Genomic DNA, 26,011 nt, shown 5'->3' with positions numbered 1-26,011 from the left:
CAGAGAACAACTAAGGACGACTGTCATGATTTTGAGGAAAAATCGGCAAACCCTCCAAACTTTTGCAGATGAGTAGGATGCCCAAAAGCAACAACAAGATACCATGATTTGAAGATTAAAAAGCATCATTCTTTAGGAAAAAAGGGTAAAACCCTAAAACAGGAATCTCTAACAAAACATCCCACATGAGCTTTGTGTATTACAAAAACCAGAAACGATTTTTGAGCAGAAAACTCAATCAAAAAACCTGGATCAGGGAATAGGAAACAAATAATTTTTTAGGAAAATAAATATTAAAATCCAACTCATAATTTTATCAAAAAAATATTAAAACACTCCGATAAAAGAGTCATACCCAAACTGGCTTCTACTTTGATGCGATGAAACTTTAAAAATTTGAATTGAGTGTATTAACAATACAAACTCTTAAATAGAGTTTACAGACACTATAAAAAGAGTTAGATAAAAAGCAAAGTTGTCTACATGAAGACCACGTCTAAAAATAGAACTGATTAAGAGAACTAAAAATAAAGCCTAAATGATCATTAACTAAGGTTATAAAATAACGAGCTAAATATAGCAAGAACTTAGGGATTAAAAATAATCTAATACAAACCACTAAAACAAAAGAGGGGTTCCCCATTTACAATAAGGTAATGGTGTGAAAAGATCACATCATACTCCATTAAGGAAATGTTCCTAACATTTCAAGGATAAAACTAGTTTGGAACTTAGAACTTTTGATCAAATCCCTTCCACCAACCAAACAAGTGAAAGAGCACACAATTCTTCCTGAATCTTGACCCTCTAAGCTGTTGACAGGGTTGCTAGAGTGAAGGATGATTCCATTAAATTCAGCCTCGTGCAGAGTGAATATAGACCCTTGAATCTGATATTGCATGTGAGGGACAATTACATGAAACTATTAATTGAGCCACTTCCCTTGTCCTTGTGCTTGTATGTAAACTCTTATTTCTTCCTTGTCTGAGGTACACTTGTAGATCACAGGACCCATATTGATTGCAGTTTGGGTGTTGATCTACAAATAGACAATTACTAAAGCAAACTAGTTTATACAAACATGATTCATTTACATGAGAATCTGAATAACATGCTAATTCTAAAGATTTAAGAGTTGATAAGTAGGAGATATTTTTCCACAGCAAGTCAAATTGTGATATTACTATCAGGATTTGACTATGTAGTTTTTGAGTCAAACTCATTGACTCATGTTTCATGAGCAATGGTTTACACGAATCCATCTCTCATGACAATAAATGGAACACTTAGCACTCGTTGGATCTAGGTGATGCTCACAAAGGTGAAGCACCTTGATACAAACTTTTGAGAAGCAATAGCAAAGAGATTTAGAGAAACCAAGTCAAATCGATAAATTGCATTTCCAGTTGACAATATAGCTGAACAAAGTTCCATCAAACCAGGAAATATACATCCAAGGTAGAGAACAAAGATTGAGTGAGTTTCTAGAATGTCACTCTTTTAAAATATGATAATACTAGTTAAATAGCCTTCTACAAATGACCGGCATACCTATGCTCGCCCCACTAGAACCACATCATTCAGTGATCACTGCGCTCACCCCACTGGAACCACATCTTTCAGTGATAACTGTGCTCACCCCATTGGAATCAAATCTACGAAGGGACATGTATTCCATATAAAAGAAGTATTTGCTTCTCATCTCTTAACCTACTAGAGATGACTTATCCAATGAGCATCACGTAGATCCAATGAGTGCTAAGTATTCCATTTATTGTCATGATAGATGGATTCGTGTGAATCACTACTCATGAAACATGAGTCAATGAGTTTGACACCAAAACTACACAGTTAAATCCTGATAGAAACATCACGATTTAAGAGTTATTTATTTTTTTCATCAATGATCTCATAGAAAATTGGATATGGAATAAGTTCTTACAACATAGTCCCATTTTCCAACCATGGGACTAGTATATCAACTTGCCAACAATTACCAGGGAATCATAATTGTCAGCAACTACCCACAACGAATTCAATCAACTAGTGATACATAATTACACTTCCTAAACAATTGAGCGTACAAGATGACTGATGTAAACTATAACTATTATATGGTTTGGTTATCTACACTAGGTCTCCTCTGGAGATCAGTCATGACCTGGTTCAACACATTCTTGACATGGGAAAGATTCATTTTAGATCTCATTTAACTGAAATAACATGTGGGATTTTGGTCTCTTCAATTTCTTTTTCTACAAGCATGCTATAGAGAGCAGAATGGGTGGTTGTTAATGTGGCTAAAAAGTGGTTATTTGGGATAGTATACATTGATAGGTTGACATGTGGCCAAAAACTTCATAAATTGCAAGCCAAGTGTTACATCCCAATTTTTGACCTAGCTTGAATTATAGCTGTTGAGGTTCACATGAAGTCAGTTGGCAGTCTAATTTGATATATTCTGGCGAAATGATAAGATGGTTGTTATGATTTCAAATAAAGATGACATGTTAGTTGATCGTTAATTGCGAATTCATGGAATTAAGATGAAAGGTTAACTGTTATGATTAAATTAATTAATTACTAGGAAATTTCTTGCAGGGAGCATGTCGAAGGGGTGGAAGCATTGTCAGAAAAGAATTAGGCAGGGCATCACCATCACTGGGCAGACAAGTACAAGATCTAGCTAGAATACATGTGCAGGACTTGCATGAGTTATTTAATAATTTAATAAAAAAAAAAAAATTGAGATTATATATATATAAAAAAAATATATCTCAAAGGATTTTAATATATTTTTTAATTTTTAAAAACGTTCATATATGTATAGATGGCTCGGCACCTTTTTAATTTAATAATTAATAAAGTAATGTTGCTTGTAAGTTTTTAATAATGTTCAAATTATAATAACATTTCAATTATTATTATAATTTTTGAATTACAACCTTCCAACTCTCTTTCCATTCTTTTATTCTTTTCATTTTAATAATCTTTGTTTATAACCGATCAAACACTTGGCGTTCTTACTTGTCTATTAATCTTTTAAGTTACAGAAGTTAATGGGTCACCTTATTATGTTATAAGAAGTCAAGAATGGGAGTTGAAGATATAAAAATTTTGTTTTAAGCACCAGTTTACCTTTTCTTCTTATGGGCGAATTCCCAAGCAATTATGGAGAATCAATAGAAAGGGGTGACATCTGCTTGCTGTTGTTTTGACTTGGCTCCGAACAAGCAAGATGCATCCTGTAGTTCTACGGTATTAGGGGGTCTGTTCTTAGAGCACCCATTTCATCAGGCGATGTTGTCAAATTCAACGAAGTACTTGCGTCGGCATGATAATGGAATACTTGTGTATAGAGAAAGATGGCGCGAATCTAAGGAAATATGTATGTGTGCGGGGTCTAGAAGAACGTCTATTGAAAGTTGGTTTCAGGATGGTCAATATCATTGCATATTCAGAAGACAAGATTGCCATGGACTTGAAAAACTTTTATGATATCTTGGCTGTTACCAGAAGGCTATCCAGATAGTGTGGCTTCATCTTATGGGTCATACATGCAATGGCGAGTCTTCCAGATCAGGAAGCAGGGATTGGCGAATTCATTCCATTGCAAGTCTAACTCAGATTTTTGGTCTCGTAAGATATTTGGTGCAACCCGTAACCTTCTTTAACACTTGATTATTTAGAATTCTGTTCCTTAAAGACATCAATAGTAAGACAAAGGTTTTAAGCATAAAATTATTATCTATTTTTTTTTTTTACCAAGACTGACGGTTTCTTGAAGTTATGATTTTGCTTATACAATCTGTCGTAATCCTGGTTATAATATGATATTGTTTATGCGTAATAATCTGTCGATTCATATATAACTGAATATGTGAGAAGATAAAATAGGGATTCTTTAAATTCACATACAACTCAAGGCATAGATGTTATCATTCCAAATGGAATCAAATTCATCTCGAAACATATATTTAACTGGGAATGAGATATTAGAAGCAGAACACCAAGGAATTCACCAGGCGAAGACGCCAGTGTGTGGTGAAGAAGTTGTAAAGTATCATTAGGATCTTTAATTTGATAACACCTAGGAATCACCAACTTGGGGGCCTGAATAGGTTGAGGGGGTGTAGAGAGTCGACAAAACGAGTTGACATCAGTACTTGTAAAAATAATACATAAAACATTTCTTTAGCTTATGCATGTTTCAATCAGGAAGAATATTGTCAATTTTGAGATCACTAAAGAATATGATCATAGAATGTGAAATGATGTTGTATATAATCTTCTTGAATAATTGTAAGAGCCATCTGGTCTGAGAATCTTGAATACCTGGAACTCACTCGGCTGTGAAGCCAAGAAGATGGGTGATGAGGTAAGAGAAAAGTATCCTCAATAATATGAATCAGTATCATTTAAGACTTTTCAATATTTACCATTTAATATGAATTAATTAATAGCTCATGCATATTCTTGTTATGATGATCTCCTGCTACCATGTCGTATGTCGTGTTATATATCATGATGCCCAGTGAATGGTAAGATGTTCTCTGTCAATTCCGGGTAGGGAGGGCCAATCTCGTTAGAGATCGTGTGGGGATATATATTGTGGTCCGAGGCTGGGAGGTTAAGCCCTTGGCAATGTTTCACCTCTCTCAAGATGTCGTATATGTGTTAGACAGAGATAAGCCATGCAATCAATTGTTTATCGGAGACAAGTATTATCATTTTTGTTTATGAGAAGGTAAGATTAAATTGAAGCATTTCATTGTTATCATTATTTTACTTTCATATAAATGAATATTGAATATAAGTAATTATCTAATCTTGAGAAATTGTCACAGATAAGCAATCGGAAGGAAAAGAAATCTGAAGCCTTGATTGATTGTGTGACAGCTGGAACCTTAATCAATACAGTGGTATTGGAAGTCCTAACTGAATCTATGGTATCGAAAGCCCTAATTGAATTCATGGTTGCGGAAGCCCTAAATTGAATCCATCGTCGCGAAAACCCTAGATAAAATCTGTGGTCGAGGAAGCCCTAAATTAAATCTGTGGTCACAGAAGCCCTAAGTGGTAAAGCGGTATCAAAAGCCCTAAATAAACCAAAGGTAAATGATGCCCTAATTGGTAAGATGATATGTGATGCCCTAATTTAAGTTATAGTGTTATTTAGTTGTATTCATCAAATGATTTTTGAGATAGCAGTCGATTTGAGAAATTGTTATGGTGTATTTGTGGACTAACGGGTGGTTGCAGAAGCATACTTATTTGATCTTCAATCTCAGTTTTCCGAGGTATGTGATTTCAATTTCTAAAGTAATTTCATATAAAGGTATTTCAAGTATTTAGTTAAGAAATTTTTGTTTAACTGACTTTAACGATAAATATTCTTCACATGAACATGAATGATGTAACTGCCTTTTTATGAAATCAAAGTTATAACTGTATTTTATGCTTATGTTAGATGTTAATTTAGACCCAAGAAAAGCGGTTGTTACACCAAGGAAAAACATGTCCAAGGCTACCATTATTCCTTTATTACACCAAGAGACATGAATCTCTACAAGGGAGTGACGAAGATTTTGCAACATAAGACACCAACAATTGCTAATAAAGAGGGGTGCTGGAATTTTGGCATATGAAATAGATAAGGTAGGCACTAGAAGTAGGAAAGGTTTTAGATCTAGAATAATCATCAAACCATCTTAAATTTTAATGCACTAGGAAAAGGAGTTCACTGTTTCCTACATCAACGAATGAGCATGAGGCTGCGTACCTGTATGAGGACAGAATTCAAACCTGCCATAGACTTTTGTTTTGTTTTTTTTGATTCGTTGGTCACATTGGGAACCTTAGCCAAATACCAGAGGATGATTCCACAAGTTTTCTTTTTTCTTTTTTTCATTAATTTATGGACATATTTTGAGAAGTTGAAGGTGATGATATACAACGCAACATGCAGCCACATGGAACACCTCTTTCTTAGTGTGTCCCTTTTGTAGACTTGTCCATTATGTTCCTTGGTTCAAATCCTCATTCTCACAAGATGTGCTCCCTTTTTGTAATGTCCCTTAAGATTGCCCTAAATCTTGCCCTAAGATCATAAATTACATTCAAATAAGAAATGCAGTTCGAGTTATAACTTTACCAATTAAAATGCCCTTTTAACAAGAATGATCTTGGTTTAGGTCCTAAAATTATATTAAACAATATCAGACATATAAATTCTAAGCCAAATTGCTCCTACAAGGGTTAGGGATCAAACACATACATACATAAATATGTATGTATATATATACCCATTAGATTACTCATGTAATATCTATATTCATTTTTCGTTTTTAACCATAATAAGGGTTGAATGAGGGGGCATGATGGGGTGCCGAAAGACAACATCACACTGAGCCCAAGAGGGGACTTAATACCCAATAAACCCTTGGCCCACATGTAGCAAACATGTGAATCATCCATCATGATGTGGCTTGCTTAGTGAGGATGCTCTTATTTGCCCTCCCTATTCATGTCACCTTATTTACCTACATATGATTGTGACTTCTCCAACAATCAACCATTCATAGAGGTTGGAGAGAAAGCTGCAATAGGGTGCCCATAAATCCTCCTAAGCTCGAGAGAGAAATGCAACAACCTCATGGCCCACATCTAGCAGATACGTAAGTCATCCATCATGGGGTAGTGGCATAGCCTACTTAGATGGAAAACTAATATTTTCTCTCCCTTCTTGTATTTCCTTCTCTTCTCTACATGATTGCTTGTTGGGTTATAAGTAGTTAAATAGTAGCATTTCGTATCATCACGTGGACAAGATATGAGTTAAGTATCAATTCTATTACTCTATTGCATAGTGCAATATTTACTATATCACCAAATGGTTGTGTTCTGAAATACAGATCGCTTGTATTCAAATATTGATCTTGTTTGATCTTCCTTGATTGATGATTTGAGGAATTGGTGAGTGATGATTAAGTGATTGTTGATTAGATGATTGATGAGTGATAATGTAACGTTATAATGAATTTTGTTTGATATATTGGTGAATGATGATTGAATGAATGTTGATTTCATAGAGTGATGCTTGATTACTAAATTATCTATTTCCTTGATCCCAAGATGAAGTGACGATTAATATGGATTCGATGATTGTTTATTTATTCTTTATGATTGATTGATTTCTTGAGGGATTACTAAATGATGGGTGAGTGAAGGATTTGCTTTGATAGATTCAAGAGTGATGATTGATAAGTGGTCATTTAATGCTTGGAGTGAATTCTCCTTTATTAGTGCAAAGGTCACTGTCTTTCATAAGAATTTTTTCTCATGAGAACAATAAATTATTCCCCAAATTGATCTCCCTTGGCTCTCCTCCTCAAACAAAATCTTCTCCCCTTTATATTCTCTAATGTGAGGGAGCCATACCACTATGTCTGCTCTTTGCAATGGTCACAACCTTCCACAAATGCTTGGTGTGAACTCTCCTTTAGACTTTATTAGTAAAAAGGCCACTGGCTTTCATAAGAATTGAGTCGCCACTTTTCGTTATTTCCTTTAAGAATAATAAATTATTCCCTGAATCAAACTCCCTTAGCTTTCCTCCTCAAATTTAACCTTCTTCCCTTTATATTCTCCAATGTGAGGGGGAGTCACACCTCTTCATCATGTCTGCCCATTGCAATGGTCACAACCTTTCACAATCTCCAACCTCCGAAAGAGTCACAACTCTTCATCATTCATTCTATTTGAGAGAGTCCCAACCCTTCCTCATTGCTTCCCTTTGAGAGAGTTGCAGCCTTTCATAATTACCACCCTTTGGAAGGTCACATCCCTTCATCATTCCTTCCCTTTGAGAGAGTCAAAACCCTTCATCATTGCTTCCCTTTGAGAGAGTTGCAGCCTTTCGCAATAACCACCCTTTGCAAGGTCACAACCCTTCATCACTTCTGCTTTTTTAATGAGTGATTTTTTATTTTCTTCTCATTCCTCTTCCCTCTTCCATTATTTTTTCCTCGATTCACATCTTCCATTCTTTCTTCCTTCCCACATATCTCCCTTTCAAATTAACTCCTCTCCCTTTTATACCTCATGTTTGAGAGAGTCACAACTATTCATTGCATGCCTCTTGACCTTTCATTAAATTATAATAAACTTGTAATTACATTATATTATTTAGTTTTATATTTTTTAATTTATTATTATTATTGATTATTGAATCCTATTTCAGAAAGGGGATATTACATTTTTTTATAATTTTCTTGGTAGAATTTCACAATTTCAGCTCATTTCTGAGTGACCAGCCTTTGTTTGATGAGACTTGAAAGTTAGAGGAGGTTATTCAGCCCATAAGTGGGAAAAGCAGTCCTGCAATGTAATGACCTGAGCTAAATTGTAAACCAAGTTTTTGCAGACTTCACAAGTTCCCGGATATAAACATTCCATCAAACAGATTGCATTCTACTGAGTTGACTAAGTAATTTTTCTGCAACTTATTTGATAGACTGATATTTGTTGATGCTCAAAGAACTAATATGCTTACCCTCTTTCTGAAACTGAAAATATAAATATAATGTTAACTTCGTTTGATCATCTTTTGACTTGATCTCTGTAACACTACATAGGGCATGCAGTACACTTGACATTGAATTCTTACTTCTTAAGTCTCAAAATACAGAAAAGTTGTCAGTGAAGGTACCAGCCTCCCCTTGCTCCAGGCTAGAGCTTCAATTCTCAACTAGAAAGACAAAATATGAGTAAAATGACTATATCTATGGAAAATGTGACATTTAAATGGATCGCTTTCATAATCCAATTATAGCTCCTCCAGTAATGGCTTATCCAAGTTCTACGTTTGAGCAAGCATGAAGTAAACCTGGTTAATGATTGAACTTGAACATATTTGCCAAGACACAATCACAAAATGCACCTCTAATTTCATTAACGATACTCTACTACACAAAGATCAAGTCCCTGAAGGCCATGAAATTCGAGGAAAAAGCTCAAAGCCTCAAACTATCCTTTCCTGAACCCCTGCTCCCTAATCAATCTCTTCCTTCAGGATTGAGATAAGTAGATGTTGCTTAATGGTGTCTTTGAAACACTTACCAATCTGCAGGAATGATTACATGATCCAGGCAGGTTCTGTGGAAGAAAATTCTTCCATGGAAAGAAAACCAGCACTTCAATACCACAGAAAGAGGTCTGCTTGATTTTTAAACAATGGAATGCCCTGAAAGTGTGTGTCATGCCATTCTATAATTGCAAAGAGAACCATACAATAACCCAGTGCTCTAAGCAAGACATTGGTTTTCCCTTTTGCCTTAGAGATCTTAATCATACATTACACCAATGTTCTCACAGGGATGCATGGTGGCATGTCACATATCACAGAAGATTTATTCTTTGAGCTCCCTTTATCTACTCTGATATTATAACAATATCTGTGTCACTTTATGAAACAAGCTCCCCCATCTGGTAACAAAATTGGTCATCAGTTCAACCATTCCAAATTATCTGGCCAAAACCTGACTAAAGTAGGATTTAAAAAGTACTATCCCTACCCTGACGGTTATATTGTTGTGCAAGTTTCAATATCTATGTCACTTTATGAAACAAGCTCCACCGGCTGGTAGCAAAATTGTTCATTAGTTCAACCATTCCACATTATCTGGCCAAAACCTGACTAAAGTAGGATTTAAAAAGTACTGTCCATACTCTGAGGGCTATATTGTTGCGCAAGTTGCAATATCTATGTCACTTTATGAAACGAGCTCCCCCAGCTGGTAACAAAATTGTTCATCAGTTCAAACATTCCACATTATCTGGCCAAAACCTAACTAAAGTAGGATTAGAAAAGTACTGTCCCTACCCAGACGGCTATATTGTTGCATTCAATTAGTAGAAACTCTTCTAAGTCCACTCGAAGTGTTCATTTATTCTCCAAAAACAAAAAGGAGGGTATTTAAGCATCTAGGTGACAATGTCAGCCTGTCAAAATTAATTAATTTTCATATCTGACCATTTCAATCTACTGTATCCTAGAATAACGTGGTATATCATACACATGGACTTGCATTGTAGTTCTATCAAAAGAAAGCCAGTTTGCATTTGTAGTCATTAAGTCACTTACATAACAAAAGAAAGGTATTATCCATGAACTCCTGTTGTAAGACAAGTCAAGAAGCCTCAGTGTCAATGAACAGTAACTTGGAAAAGAAAAAAAACATGCTCTAGGCTTTTCATGACTATATGATATAGATAGACTTGCAATATGATTCAGTCAAATGAGTGCTGAGTTTGCACTTTTTATCGTTGGACACTTTCATAACAAACATGAGATTATTGAAAGGCAGTATCCATCAACAACAGTTGTAGACCCTCACTGACAATCAAAAGTAATTTAATGGCAATAAGTCTACAGCATGTGATATAAGAATTAAAATTGCATTCAATCATTACCAAAATGGATTTGGTAGGTTGTTTAAAAACTTTCTATTGCAGGTGTGGTTGGAACTGCATATATCAATTTCCTAGTGCCATTATAGCATAGTTCACAGACTTGGACTCAAGAGAGTATTTGGTTAGCCCAATATTTTCAACTTGACAAATACTCGACAAGAACTCAGCAAAAACTCGGCAACTTAGCAAATACTAAAAATTAATCTCTTTAAAAACAATTTTTTTTGTAAACTTCTATTAAAAAATGTATTAAATTAGAAATTGACATCTCAAAAGAGAAAATGCATGGTTCTAGAATCTAAAGTAAAAACAACATGTGAAAAATGCATTTTAACCAACTTATTTACCTGCATTAAAATTTGTAGCCATGTTTTTTTTTGTATCTATAAAATGAAAGAGTTAAACTTGTGAAAACTTGCCCAATAAAAAAATTGAGAGTACTCGCAGAGTTTGCAAACCATGCATTGTAGGACCTTGCTATTTAACAAAACCAAAACCAATGCAAAACAACATCCACAAGAAAACTTATTAGCTGTTTCTTTACCAAGTGTACGACTTACCTTGACCATCTTTTTTGCAAAATGCAATGGATGAACCATAAGCATGGTGTCTAGTTTTGCCCAGTCTTTTGGAGTTTCAGAATAATCTGAGTCATATCCTTCATAATCAATAAAATTCCAGTCCTATAAAGATATCAAACACAAATAGAAGGGATTCTCAAAACTTAACTTTCTAAAAATATTGACTAGAAGGAAAATGTAAATGATAATATAGTCTCACTGGCACAAACCTCTTCATAATCATACTTGTCATTGGCATCACTGCTGTTGTAAATGAAAATATTGTTCTGATTTTCAAATGCAGCTCTTTCCTGCTCTCCATAGATTTGCAATTCATCCAATCCAACGAAAACATTCTAAACATATTGGCATCAAATTTAACAAGATTGTCTAAGGATTATGAACACGGAAAAAGTAAAACAACAAATCTCTTAACATCAAGGAGGCAACATAGATGAAAGAATTGCATAAGCTAACACACCACAGGAGTTCTGGCCCTAGGGCTTCGCAGAATTTTCTCATCACCATTCAACTCAAAGTAGATGTCTGTAACACTATATGCAAAAATAGTAAGTTTGTGCAAAATCCAAGAACAGATCTTCAAAACAAGCTAAATCAAAAACATGGTGAAGGTACTAAGTTTTAACTCTTGCAGCAGCAACATGTACCAAAAAATTTCATCAAGCATTCCACAAACCTCCATAATCATCAATAATATATTCCAACTCAGAAAAGGAAGTCTCCTGGTATGGCTCGTTATTAATCATTCCTGGATGCACCAGTACTGCCTTGTGATTTGCCTGCATGAATGGATTTAAGAGACGTTTATATGAATGGATCTCTACCAATCAGTAATTTTCTTAATATTAATTTTCTTAATTTTCTATTAGGGTACCTATGCTATAAAGGTTATTTAAAAATCTATAATTTTGGCACAAGGCAATGAGCTCCCAACATAGATGTCAAGTACCTCGACAGTGCTCCTAGCAATTTCAGCAAAAGATAGTCTTGACTCTCCCCTCTCAGCATTTTCACTATCACTTATTTCTTCAAGTGGATGGTAACCTAATTCACCATGGCAGTTAAAAGAAGCAGACCTTGAGTCCGAGTAATCTGCAGCAACTTGAATTTTTGCATGTCGAAGCTTTCCTGCTCTAGAGACTCTATAACAATCCGATAGTCCAATATAATGGTTCCCACTGTCAAAAAGTAATGTTCTTAGTGAATATGATGCAAATTAATAAGCCAAACAAGACATCCAAGAACAAATATAACAAAAGAAGACCTATGTCCATCTCCGAAGAGCTGCATGTTGATTAATGCTTTCAACTCTATTACAGGTATATAAGATTGATATTATATAGTACACATCTTTACTGTCATGTTCCTAGCCAAACTGGTTGGCCTAACGCCCAAAATTAGAGTTGTTTTTAAAACACAATAAATAATAATATATTGATAAATAAATAAATATTTAATAATAAAACAATAATAAATCTAAAATTAAATAAAACAAAGTTAAATTTGAATTCAATTTCTCACACATAGTTTTGGGCCCAACAAACCTACCTTGCAGGACAATATAAAAAGAGATGAAGGTTCCATTTTGGGTGCATTGATTTAAAAAAATTGACTGTAGCAACTTTGTTTCTTCTCAAAAGGGAGGAAAACCCTTATCAGAAGGCAAGTTGAGATCAGGGTGAAACTCCTGCCTTACTAAATTAGTTCTTTGCAGTATATTCTGACTACCAATTTCATAAATTTCTCCTACAATCGTTGAATATATCGTAGTTTAAACCAGAGGCCAAGGAAACTGATTTTATAAGCATCAACATTCTTCATTACAAGGTGATCTCTACTAGGTCGTAAAACCAATAGTAAGGTGCAGTTTTCATGATACAAATAGGCATAACATTAGATTCGCTACCAACAGAATCAAATTCAGCATGCCAACCATCTTCAACAGAGTTGTCACGTTTTAGGCATCGATAAACTATAATCTAACATTTTTAAGGTGTGTAGGCACCAACCATTACGGTAGATCCACCATCTTTTGGGAATTAAGGTTTGAAGTACACAAATTCTGGGCAAGTTGCAGGCTGGAGGCTACGAGACCATTCAACAATGATGCCATACGTTCCATTGGTAGTTGCAGGGCAAGCAAATCCACAGAAGGAAGCTACAGCTCAGGCTTAACAGTCCACACCTCAGGATCCTCCACTTCTATCAGAGCCGCCTTTTCTGCCAGCCTCTGGGGTTGTGTGATGCAAATTCATGCAAAAAAGTGAGCCAAAATCAGACACTAGAAAAGTGAAGAGAGAAAGGAAAGAAGCCATAAGTTGTAAGAACGAGGAAATCAACCTCTAGGAGAAAATTAGGAACGAAAATAGAGAGCTAACGTAAAAATTTCAGTCCACCAGGAGGGAGTGAATGGAAAATATTGTGAGGACTTTATGAGGAATGAATCAAGATTGGAAATTGGAAGGTCTATTCCACATGGTGCAGAAGGAAGTCGCTCAGCTAATGAGGAAGTCTCAGTCAATCCACCAACCAAGCCATTTGCAAAGTGAAGAAGAGGACCCATTGGAAGAAGAGTAGCAAGCCCCACCAAGACTTGAGGATGAGATGGCAAGATATTGTGCAAAGTACAGTGCTCTATCCCGAGCCTCCATCATGACAGGTCACTCATGGAGTATTACGATATAAAGACAAGAAATGATCATAGTAGGGGAATAGGATATCAGGATCAGCCAAGGAGAGATATACGACAACAATTGTTGGGAATGATCACTAAATTCGTAAAACCACCTATAATAGATCCAATCGGATTACAGCTCGAACTTGGTAGAAGAAATAGGATAACTATTTCTCAGTAAACCCCATGTACAAAGAGGGAGCAATCAAGTTTGCAACCCTTCACCTAGACAATGTAGTTCATGAGTGGCTGTAATATGGCATGGTGACCCAAAGACACAACTCAATTACTGCTTGATAGGAGTTCAGCCAAAGATTAATGGTGAGGTTTGATCAAAAGGATCTAGAAATTCATTTCAGGGAGCTAGTACAGTTGAGGATAGAAGGGACAATTGAGCATGAGGTAGCAAAATTTCAAGGCTATATATAACGATTCCAGATGTGACAAAGGAGACTCATAGTGCTTTTTGTAGAGGGTCTATGTGAACCACTTAAGCGTTTTGATTCTCATTTGTTAAAGAGGCAACTCTTCATTCATGCCTTTTGACCATTCATTGAGCTAAGTTAAATTTTAATTATATTTTATTTTACTTTTATTTTTAATTTTTTTAATTTTAATTTTATTATTACTATTTGCTATTAAATCCCACTCCAAAAGGGCATATTACAGCATACTAGTGGCAAGCTGCACAATTTACAATACTTGCAATTATAAAATATGAAACTGATGCCATGTTCATTCTATTGGCAAGCCTTCCAAAATGAATATCGAATTCATGAAAACAATATATTTTTAATGCCGAAACCACAACACAATATATATTTTTAAGTCCACAGAAACCCTTTGAAATTGGCATTTTTTATTAGCAGAAATCATGCTCAGATAAACTAGATATAATAAGCCCCAAAAACAAGAATGAGCTGAATTCTGTATCAAAAATGCTTGCTGCTATATCCATTTTTAACTACTGCTTATAGAGTGTGCAGCAGGTGGGGAGTGTTTCAAAAATATGCTACAATCACTAAAATAGCAGCTAATATCCTGCAACTCCCCTAAAACATGGTATGGCAACCGCAAAGAGGATAATAACTGTTGAAACACAAAATTTCTGTGATTCAACAGCTCAAAGAATCTTACAGTTATCTTGTACTTGTACAACACCCTTAAACAAATGAAATGGCAGAATTTTCAACTTCACAGAAATGTTGCCACAAGATATTGGCAGCTATTTGTTTACCCCATAGGGTAACTAGTTTAATGCATACGAGAATAATAGAAAATGAAACAGAACACAGTATAAAAGAGAACTCACAATTGCTTCTTCATTAATTCCACCAAATGCTTTACAATGCATGACAGAAAACTACTTAACAGCAACATGACAATGCCAACAACCATAATGATCTCTATCGAATGCAATACATAACATATATAAGGGTCGGATGGGTGCAAGCACCAAGCATTGCAACCATCCCCAACTACCTATCCCTTTGACTAACTAACAAGTACTAACAACTCATAATTACCCAACATCATCCCTCCCCGTAAAAGACAGTCATCTCGCAACAACGCAAAACTAAATGGGGACAAAAACAAAACCAACTATACAAATAAAGAGAGCAAGAAGGGGGCTGAGAAAGTGTCCCTAATGAGGAAGGATGTGGTGTGGAAGTTGTCAGCTGCTCTCTCAGCCTGTACACCTGCTCAGTTTGGAACTTCAAGTTGCTCTCTATTCATCTGTTGTTCCTGTGTTGGCTTCACCATGTAGACTGCTTCCAAAATCTTCTTATCTTTCTCCATCGTCAATTCCATAGAACTAGTAAGGCGTGTCTCCAACATCACTAGCTCAGCCCATGCCTGAGCCCATTGTGCCTCCATCTCGGCTAACTAATCCTTGTATTAGGCCAACTCATCCCTATGTTGGGCAAACTGCTCCTCGACCTCCTGGAGTCGTGTGGCCAATGCCTCTTGAGTTTCAACTACTGCCAGTCGTTGGTCTTCAGCCCCGAGGCCACATGCTAACTCCTCCTCCACTCATGATACCCCTTTTAGAAAAACCTACACAACCCTCCTCAATAAGGCTTAACCCTCCTCAATAAGGCTTGAATGGGACTCTCTCTTGTATGCTCAGAAAGGCCCCAACCCTCCAACATCTTGAGGGTCTCAATGGCAGGCCATCCCCAAGACTCAAAGCATTGGGAAACTCCTGGATACAACCCCCACTAACAAATGTCAACAACTATTCAACCTACTGATCTACCCCCTCGTGGGCCCATAACCGAATTGAAGCCACTATCCTCCTGGCGCCTACCACCATGTCTGCTAGATATTGGTCAAGATCCGAAACGCCAGACTCTCCATGAATCTCCTCATGAAGCTCAAATATCTATTGAAGGGTTGTCTCAACTCTGCCCACACATTCCTCCTCACAGGTGACTATTCCCAGCCATCTACAACAAGATCTATCTCTGCCTCTGGCTCCCTCACAGGTGATTGTTTGGCCCCTAATAGGTGTCAGGGGCACAAGCTGAAAATGGGGGAGCCAAGCATCCATGGTCATCTCAAACTTCGTACTAATACTAACTAGCATCTTGACCACACCATCCCTCGACACATCCCTGTCGACCAACCACACTACAACTACCTCCTTTGTCCCCACTGTTGTCTCTGTCTCCACTATCTTTGTCTCTGCCACCTCTGTCTCAACAAGCTCCACCATCATGGTACGCTAGGGTGCCAAGATGACAGTACCCCGCAACTCGCCAAATCCTGGTACCCTAGACAAGATAGGCTGAAACAACTCCCTTCAAAGAGACAATGAGTGCGGTAATACTCATTATTGAAAGGCCCTTAACGCCACCCTCAAACTCCAATATATTTCACATAATCAAGTGCTCCTCTCATCTGCCCACCATGCAGAAACTACCTCCACTTACTCATGATGTGTCATCAAATTCCTCTCGTTCGCTACTGTCACCTTCCTCATCGTTTGTGTCAAATTCACTCTCAAACACCACCACTTGCCTCTTAAATTTCTTGCTTGATTGTACTTCTCCGTTAGGTCCCAAAATGTCCAAATGCAACCAATAGAAGATGGGTGGTTGGTCAGGGTGTAGACGACCCTGTGGCACAAGATGGTGCAAGTGTGGAGCTACCTAAGCACACACTGCCTCGAGAAAAGCCCTATGGCATGGTGTGACATATAAAATGTGTGGTGTTGCAATGTCATAAACTCCTCCATGCGGTCTACCAACACCGAGGCCCAATCATACACGATACCGTTCTGGAGTCCATTCATCAATGCTATCTGAGCTATGGCGATGTCTAACATGCATCTTGCTCCTATAAGACAACCTTTAGAGCATCTAGCAGGCACCTCCACTCGCCTGGCCGAAGAAAGAACTTCTTCACACCCTCAGACTCCAATATCTCTCACGTAATCAAGTGCTACTCTCATCTGCCCACCATGCGAAAACTCCTCCACTCACTCGTGATGTGTCGTCAAACTCCTCTCATCCACTATCATCACCTTCCTTGTCTTCTGTGTCAAATTCACTCTCAGACACCACCACTTGCCTCTTAAATTTCTTGCTTGACTGTAGTTCTCCGTTTCGACCACTATATTTCAAAATCAGTTGTCCTAAGGTAAATCTCATCCGCTTGAGGTGCTTATCATGCTAAAGCTTTTGGCATTGTTAGGCTACCTTTGTCACCCACTGTGCGATCATTTAATCATTCACTAAGTTTGTTTAGCGCATATAGCCTCTTCGTCAAACTCTCCATATTAGCTAGCCAATTTTCAATGGCTATTCATAAGTTGGTACCATAAACTTGGTTGGCACAATAGCCTCCTAGTCCTACATAAACTAGAAGGCCGTTTTGACTAGTCGTTACCTTGTAGGTCGTGCGGTAGGCCCACATGTCGAAGGCAACTCCTCCGAGTCCTCCTACTCCACTTTGCACGACTTGTAGATTACATACACCAGAATCTTATTGGTAGCTACAGCCTGTCTAACCCTCCGGTGGTAGGGGCTTAACAAGAGTAAATAATTTTGAACTCTGTCATTAACAACTTGATCACATGATTGATGAAGTGTCTTCCCCGATTACTTTTCAGCTAGATGGGGATGTCATGTCATGTAAATATTTGCTCATAGATCAATTTGGCCATACTCAATACCGAGTTATCAGGTAAAGCCCAAGCTTCTACCCACTAAATTGAATATTATGTGGCCACAACAATGCAACATCACATTTGGGCATAGTCGACCTTCAGCGGTTCAATAAAGTACAACCCCAACCATTGGAACAACTCCTAAGCATACAAGGGATTGAGGAGTGGCATAAAAGCCCTCTTCAACGGCTTCCCAGCCCATTGACATGTATCACACCCTATGACTCATTCTCAGACATCATTGTACAATGTGGACCACCAGAGGCCTGCTTGCAACACTTTTCTTGCTGTGGTGTCTGCACCTATATGCCCTCTTGTTGGGCCTTCATGTGCTTCTCGTAAAACTCTAGGAACCTCTTCCTCCATGACACATCTTTGTAGCACCTAGTCTAGTCCCATCTTATACAATAGTCTATTAAGCAACTGGAATGTTTTGCTCCTCATGATGAGCTTCCTTCTTTCTCTTGGTGGCATGTCCCTCGGGAACTACGACATTAAGAGATACTCTCTGATGCTAGTGTACCACGCCAATAATACCACAATGTGAAACAAGTCGATATCCGGGAAATCATCATTAACTCCTTTGGAAGCTCTCCCGATTTTATTTGTAGATAGCTGATCAACAATCACATGGCTCTTTCTTGGTCATACATGATTATGAAGGTGAAAACTTGCAACAGAAGTAACCACCTATTGAACTATCCTTGAATGATGGGTTTATTACCAGGCACATGAGCACTCGGTTGTCCAAATAGAATGTAAACAGAGTCGCTAGAAGGTAATGTCTGAATTTATGGACAACATAGACCATTCTGCGAGCCTCCCTCTCAATCGTACTGTAATTATTTTCTGCCTTAGACAACAATCTACTTGCAAAATAGATTGGATGGTCTAGCCCATAGTGAGCCAACGTAGTGCCAATTACATAGTTTGAAGTGTCCACATAGACGTGTAACTCCTTGTCCCGATTAGGGTATGCCAGTATTGGCGCACCCACCAACCTTCTCTTTTTAACTCCTCAAGTACTTCATCCTATGTCGTCCCCCAGTGTACGACTCACCCTTCCATGTCAATTTGTCTAAAGGGTGTGAGACTTGGGCAAAGTTCTTTATGAACCTACTGTAGTACCTCATGTGGCCAAGGAAAGAATTTACTCCAGTGGCATCTGTACGAGGCTCCATCTCCACAATCACCCTCACTTGTTAAGGTTTGTCTTCAATCCAACCTTGCATACAATGTAGCCTAGTAACTTCCCTTGAGGCACCATGAATCTACACTTTTTTGGGTTCAACGCAAATCAGGCCCTTCGACACCTTTCCATGCCCTCTCATAGGGCTACCAAGTGTGTATCTTGTCCACTATAAATGGACCAGTCATTTAGGAATGCCTTGATTTGGTTATACCCCAAAAACCCATCCATAAATGAATACATTTTGTGTACCGTGACTTCCTCCATGAATGATATGGGGAAGGGGTCTTTGATGGTGATGGCGTTTAGCCACTAAAAGTCCACACATATGTGGATTTGGTTTGTCTCCTTCAATAAGATTACAATGGTTAAAACTTGATACACATTCACTAGTTTAGACCAGAAAGATAATGCCTACCTCAAGCATTCACTCTATTTCCTCATTTGCCCTGACAACATACTTTTATTCATTTTGTACAGCCTCTTTTGTACCGGCTTGGCTCCAGGTACCAATGGAATGCGATGTATGGACAACTCTAGAGGCACTCCCTTAAGCTTATTATATGTCAATGCAAAGACATCCTTGTACTTATTATAAATTTTGAATGTTGTGGCTTCGGCACTAGATTCCAATCGTCCCCTACCAATAGATTTTTGGGATTCACCTCATTTTCGAGGTGTAGCCTTTAGCAAGGGATCTTCGTATTTTATGGGTTTCTCCTTGTCAAATTTGTGTTTCAGAGACTCATTGACTTGGGCCTCTCCTTCCTTGTACTACCCATACTCTAATGGCAACAAGTCTTTCTATGAATCCTCATAAACCTGCAACATGTTACGCTGGAATAGTTCGTAATCTTCCATCTGCCAACGGAAGAGTTTGTTCATGAATTCATGTCATCTTTGGAGCATCCTTCAAGTTCCAAGATGCCTTCATCATTTAGCTTCATCTTGAGGTTTCTTTCTACTCCCCTCAACTCTCCCTTGGACTCCAACTCCAACAAAGATGCAAATTCCTCACTCATCATCTGAGTTTTGACGTTGATGACAAATTTCCTTCTCCCGCTCTTCATTAACAAGATGCTTAGCTTCTAGTTGTGGTTCACCTTAGCCGTGACAAGCCACCCTCTCCCCAAGATGGCATTGTATCCTTTTTTCTTCAAGGGAATCACCACGAAGTCCAAGACAAGAGGTTGGGTAGCAGTTGTTACCATTGCGCCATCAAAGTACCAAATGCCTTGATACTGTATTCGTCGACACCCACTAGATTGAAGGTCAACAACATAGTGTTAGTCTCTCGAGTTTCTTTTGTGTTTCTTCTAGTAACACATTTACCCTAAGCCTATGTTGACAGTACTGTCAGTGAGGTTGGTTTTGAGAATTGCCATTTCCACTACTTCTGGGTGTTGGCCATTGTCCACGATTAGGAACATAAGGCTCGTCGAAGGGCTTCTTGGAACCTTTGTGCACTCTGTCGTACGAGTAGGGACTAGTACGGTGCTTAGTATGGCCACTCTCAACTACAACATTCTTTCTAGAATGTCCTTAATTTTAACAAGTGTCATTTGCAACACTTGCCTCATAATGTTTTCTTTGGCTTATGTACACGTATGACATGAAGTACCTTTCATGTCATGGGTCTCTCTTCTTTTCACCATCATCACTACCTTTGCTTTCCATACCCTCTTTTTCTCAGTTCGGGGGTCTAGATATGTTGCCATCTTGTCCTATGTCAAAGTGATTGCTAGTATCCACTTCGTCTTCACCCGACCTCTCAATGTTCAGTAGGTTGACTTGAAGCCTCATGCAATTTGTGTCCTCATAATCACCCATACCACACCATCAACATAAATACTTTGGGGTTTCTTCCTTCTGGCCCTCACAAACAAAGTGTCCCCACTAGTTGAAAGCTCAACACTAAATCATAAGGCAACCCTTCGCATCATATTAAATTTGACTCCGACCTTAGTTGCTGTTATTGTTGCCTCTACCCCGCATCAACTGTTACAGTATCCATCTGATGATGTGTTGATATTGGTTTGTGTCTAAGAATTGTACACTTTTGTAGACATCAATGATTGTTCCTAACTGAAGAGTACTTATGGACCCCTCATTTTCATATTGTATGGGCATTCCTTGGCGAAATGTCCCATCACCTGGCAAATGTCGTCGATGGCTTTCTTCAAGCATGTGCCCTTAGTATGACCTTCCTCCTTACAGTTTGTGCACCATAACTCACCTTCGCTCTTTATCGTGCTAACCCTCATTGCTTTAAACTCCTCCATCATTCAATGCATGTCCTTATGAAGGATTTGTAACTTTTTATTAGATTTTTCGTCATTGTTGCTTCCCTCTGCGAAATCCTCATCTGATGGTTTGCTCTTTTTCTTCCAAGAGTTTTTGTTTGCACTCTCAATGTCTGTTGCTTTACTGTATGCATTCTCGTGTTATAAGGGAGGTATAATCTTCATTTTTCTTCTGAGGGAGAATATCAGCCCCTCCACAAACAAACGCTTCTTGAGGTCATCCGCCAATTGGTTTTCCATTTTACCTAGCAACTCCTTCAGTCGTTGATTTCGTGAACATGAAAGTGAGGTGGTAAAACAAATTTGTAAGGACAAATTTGCAAAGCTTCAAACCATAAAGAATGCTTTGTTGTTGTTGAGCATTTTGAGAAATCATTAAGGTCATGTACATATTTAGGTCTTTTGAGTTTTATTCACCCAGGTTTGTTTTGTACATGGTTAGAGTAGGTCAGCCTTGAGTCATTTAGTCCAAGAAGTTTGGTAGATAGTTTTAGTTTGCTTGTGGTTTGCCCAGTGTCATTGATTCTAATAATTTAGTTTGCTTTAGTGTTGTTGTTGCTTAGGTTTAGATTCCTTTATGAGATCTGTATTTCTAAAAAAGGTGCTGTCTCGACATACATGGGTACGATTCCGATTTTATGTTCAGTTCATTTCTTGAATGAATATTTATAAGTGCTTGAGGATCCAAAGTCATTATTCTCTGACTTTCTCATCTGGTTAGGATTTATCCTAGACTTGAAAGGGAATCATCTATTGTATCTTGATGCCTAACCTTTTGATTACTATATTTTTACACGCATAATTAATCGTTCCAAGTCCTTGAGGTTTCTTAAGAGAAGTCATGGCTAGTGACAAGTCCAGATTTGTGAGGGATAAAACCAAATTTCAAACCTCCAATTTCTAATCACATCCAAATTCAAATTCAATTCATGATTTCTTTGAGGGCTTGTTCGTCGTGAAAAATATTTTAAGTTATTCAAAGTTTTCTTGCATTCAATTTTTATTTATAACTTTGACTTAAGTGTTTTTTTTGTGCGAGGATTATTGTATGACAAAGATGATGATTGGAGGATGAAGAGAACAAAAAGGGAAAAGACTATCACTTTAAGAAAGAATCCAAGATCAAGGAAGGAAATTGCTTCGCAAGTAAAGGATGCTACAGAATCCTTGGATTTCCTTTGGAAATCTGAGAATCAACATGAAGAGGACATCAATTACTACATGAATGACTCAACAAATCCAAAAGGAAAAAATAATGAATTTGGAATCAACAAGAAGTTTCAAGACAAGAAAATGTTAAAGAAAAAAATTTCTCAAGAACAATGAAGAATTCCAAAGAATGGAGCACAACATTGGTAAAAATGGAGCAATTTAGCTAATGAACAATTTCAATCAATCAAAAGTTAGATAATGTTGAGGATCAAGAGATCTTGCTAGAGACTCACTGACTCCTTTATGATGATGAAGTAGAGTTGAAACAAAAAAGAAGAAAGAATACTTTGAGAATCGTGCAAGATTAGGAGACATACATGTTGAGGTGTCACCTAGTCATCTTCAACCAATCAAACAACTCTAACACATGTCTAAATTCATCAAATCAAACTCATCAAACAATTGGATATATGGAAGGCATTACTTGAATAGTACATGGTTCATCCTTGAAAAGATATATACTTAGAGATTTGTAATCTCCTCATTAGATGGCATTAAATGTATGTAAGCAGTAATTGTAACTATCCCAACTAGGGTTCCCTTTGAATTATCTTGGTCGTTGATTTAGAATCAACATGGGCCCTCTATTGTAATTGAGATGTCTATATAAGGCTTGGCCTTCTCACTTGTAAAGTTATGAGTTGTTAGTATTAGTCATTTAGCAAGTAGTAGTAATAGGAGTAGATCACAAATTGTTGCCAAGATTACGTTGAAGTTAATATACAATTTTTATTGAAGAATTGGTGGATTTTTGTGTATGAGTTTGTAATATCCCCTTCCTAATTTGCCCTAGAAGTTGCCCTTAATCACAACGGCAACAAATTAGGGTTAGAGTTAAACTATTAAATGGTTTATTTAATTATGTGATACGTAACTTGAATCCTGCATTCAGCACATGAACACAAATGCCAACATACAAGTAGATACTCTAACACATATTTATTATTAGGATTAGATTATAATGTAAATATTATTCATAGATAAACCAAGAGTTAGACTAAAGCAAATATGTCCTTCTCATTGTTTTACATTGTATGTGAATACCCATTAAGAAGATGTGGAGTAAGGAGACATAATAGGGTGCCCTAAGATAATGGTTCTCCCTCTATACAGTCCTCTTTCATTCTTCTATAGTTGGAGTTCTATGATTCACCATTAGTCACCCGACGTAGGTGTAGGGAAGGTAATTGCAATAGGGTGCCCTTAGTTGTTCTTACTCTCACAATGCAATAAGGTGCTCTCATAGTTGTTCTCCCTTAACTGCCTGCCAATGCAACAAGATGCTCATAGTGTTTATCTATGGTTGGCACACTCTGCAATGAGTAGGAAATCGTTGAGTTTTATAGCCCGACGAGGTTTTGGCGAAACTAATCGCCAATTTCAAAACTTGGCTGCACCCAAAAAAGCGCAGATTACTCGCCAATTTTTCGGCAATTTTTATGAAAAACTCGCGATTTTCTGATTAAAACTCGTCTGCACAATTTTTTGGGTTATTATTCTACCAAGTTGATATATAGTCAGGTGTTTTCTATTTCATGGTGTAAGCTGCCTATATTGTAAATGGACTCCATGGAAGCAAAAATTAATACTACCAAGAAATGTTTCTACTTTAGCTGCAATCATAATCTATTGATACTTAACCCACATGCAAATAACTTCATCAATTGAAAGAAGTCAACGACATCTTGGATGTTTTGTTTTGAAGGGAGTTATGGTCAAACTATGACAAATTTGTGCCTTGTTTGTTTTCGTTGTTGTCATTTCTTTGTGATTGAAACATACAATTTCTTAAGTGGGATTTAGAAAGTCAAAAGATAATTATAGAAACAATGCAGGTTGGAATCATTAAGCTTTTGTAGCATGTAGCCTCGTCCCCATTGTGCCTTGGAAACAAAAACTATTTAGTATTTACTTCTAGTTTGACAAAAACTATTTACTATTTTGCTTCCCGCCATCAGCATTCCGCATGAGAATGCGATTTTGTACCCACTATGCATTTATATATATCTAAACTCTGCTTGTTTCTTTTGTGTTTTCTTTAACTAACTCATTAAATGCATCTTCTCATTGAAATTTGAAAAAAAAAAATATTTTCAATTAAACTTTATCAGTTTTTTTAGGCTCCCGAGTTTTTAAAAAAAATTGGCCAATTTTTTCCCGAATAAACTTTTAGGGGCTTGGGAAGTTGTTGCTTAGTGAGAGTTTGCCAATTATGGTTTATCCCTCACAGTGCCATAGGGTGCCCTCATAGTTATTCTCCCTTAACGACCACTCCAACAAGATGCCCTTAGCAGTTCCCCCTCTCACAGTGCAGTAGAGTGCCCTCATAGTTGTTCTCCTTTAACTCCCACTGCAACATGGTGCCCTCAGCGATTCTCCCTTAATTGAAGACTCTTTCACATTCACTTGTGATTGAGTATTGCCAGATTAAGTTCTTAATCTGATTCAATGTTTATTTATTCCTTCATTCAATGCCCTTCTTCAACAATATTCTTCTTTTTCATGCCTCCTTTGAGTATTGGAAGTCACATCCTTTCATTTGTTAATACCCTGATAAAAGGGTCACACACTTTGGTCCTAACAAAATAAATTTGTTTGATAACAATTGTTGCCCCTTTCACTTATTTAATCTTTGCCTATCTCTTACTTCTCAAATGTGTCCTTATTGCTTCCCAAATCTACACATATCCCCTTTAAGTATCTTCTTCTAAATCCACATCTTTTTTTCTTCTTTCCTTCTCAATTCTTATTTCTCCTTCCTCATACTTTTGTTCTATCTGCTCTAGATCTTCTCTAATCCTTTTTCTCTATTTCATTTGATCTTTCTTTCCCTTTATATCTTTCAATGTGAGGGAGACATCACAAATCTTCATCATGTCTACCTTTTGGCAAGAGTCGCAACCCTTCATAATTGTCCATTGTTAGAAGAGTCACAACCCTTCGCAATTACAACCATTTCAAACAGTCATACTCCTTCATAATTACAATCCTTTGAAAGAGATACAACCCATCATTATTACTACCCTTTGAAAGAATCACTTCCTTATGTTCTTTACAGTCCTATCTTCTTCCATTGATTTTTTTTTAAATCCTAGGGTCTCCTTTCTCTCTCTTCTTTCATATCCCCTTTCAAATGAACTCTCCTCCCTTTTATATCTAATATTGATAGAATCACAGATCTTCATTATGTATCTCTTGTCCTTTCAGTAGCTTAATTAACTAGTAATTATATTTTATTATTTATTAATTTATTTATATGTTTATTTTATTTTTATTATTAATCCTATTTCACAAAGGGAACATTACAAAGTTTCAACATTTTGCATGGTTTCTACTTCACAAGTTTTAGTTGAAATTCATTGATCTTGATGGAAAAATGTGAAGATATATGTTGAATTTGTTGGT

General features: G+C 37.1%; 1 protein-coding gene across 8 annotated transcripts in view; it reads right to left on the bottom strand.

Annotated features, from left to right (window-relative positions):
• The window catches only part of LOC149562465 (uncharacterized protein At3g49140-like), a 96,052-nt gene that overhangs the window by 68,199 nt on the left and 1,842 nt on the right, over nt 1-26,011 (bottom strand). For 6 of the 8 annotated variants that reach the window (XR_016363947.1, XR_016363950.1, XR_016363951.1 and 3 more), the window contains exons 3-7: nt 12,004-12,232; nt 11,731-11,833; nt 11,515-11,579; nt 11,264-11,389; nt 11,034-11,156 (exon numbers count right to left, since the gene is read on the bottom strand). Coding sequence is in view for 3 of the 8 variants with exons in the window: in XM_089825953.1 (XP_089682079.1) it covers nt 11,034-11,156; nt 11,264-11,389; nt 11,515-11,579; nt 11,731-11,833; nt 12,004-12,232 (646 nt within the window). In the remaining 5 variants the exon portion in view is untranslated. The remainder of the gene's footprint in view (nt 1-11,033; nt 11,157-11,263; nt 11,390-11,514; nt 11,580-11,730; nt 11,834-12,003; nt 12,233-26,011) is intronic. The other 2 variants (XR_016363949.1, XM_089825951.1) reach the window with 1 other exon arrangement.

The sequence above is a fragment of the Cupressus sempervirens genome, chromosome 4 (assembly GCF_028749045.1).
Source record: "Cupressus sempervirens isolate cs-2001-9-10 chromosome 4, ASM2874904v1, whole genome shotgun sequence".
In the NCBI taxonomy this organism is placed as follows: domain Eukaryota; kingdom Viridiplantae; phylum Streptophyta; class Pinopsida; order Cupressales; family Cupressaceae; genus Cupressus; species Cupressus sempervirens.
This window is presented reverse-complemented; position numbering and strand designations above follow the sequence as displayed.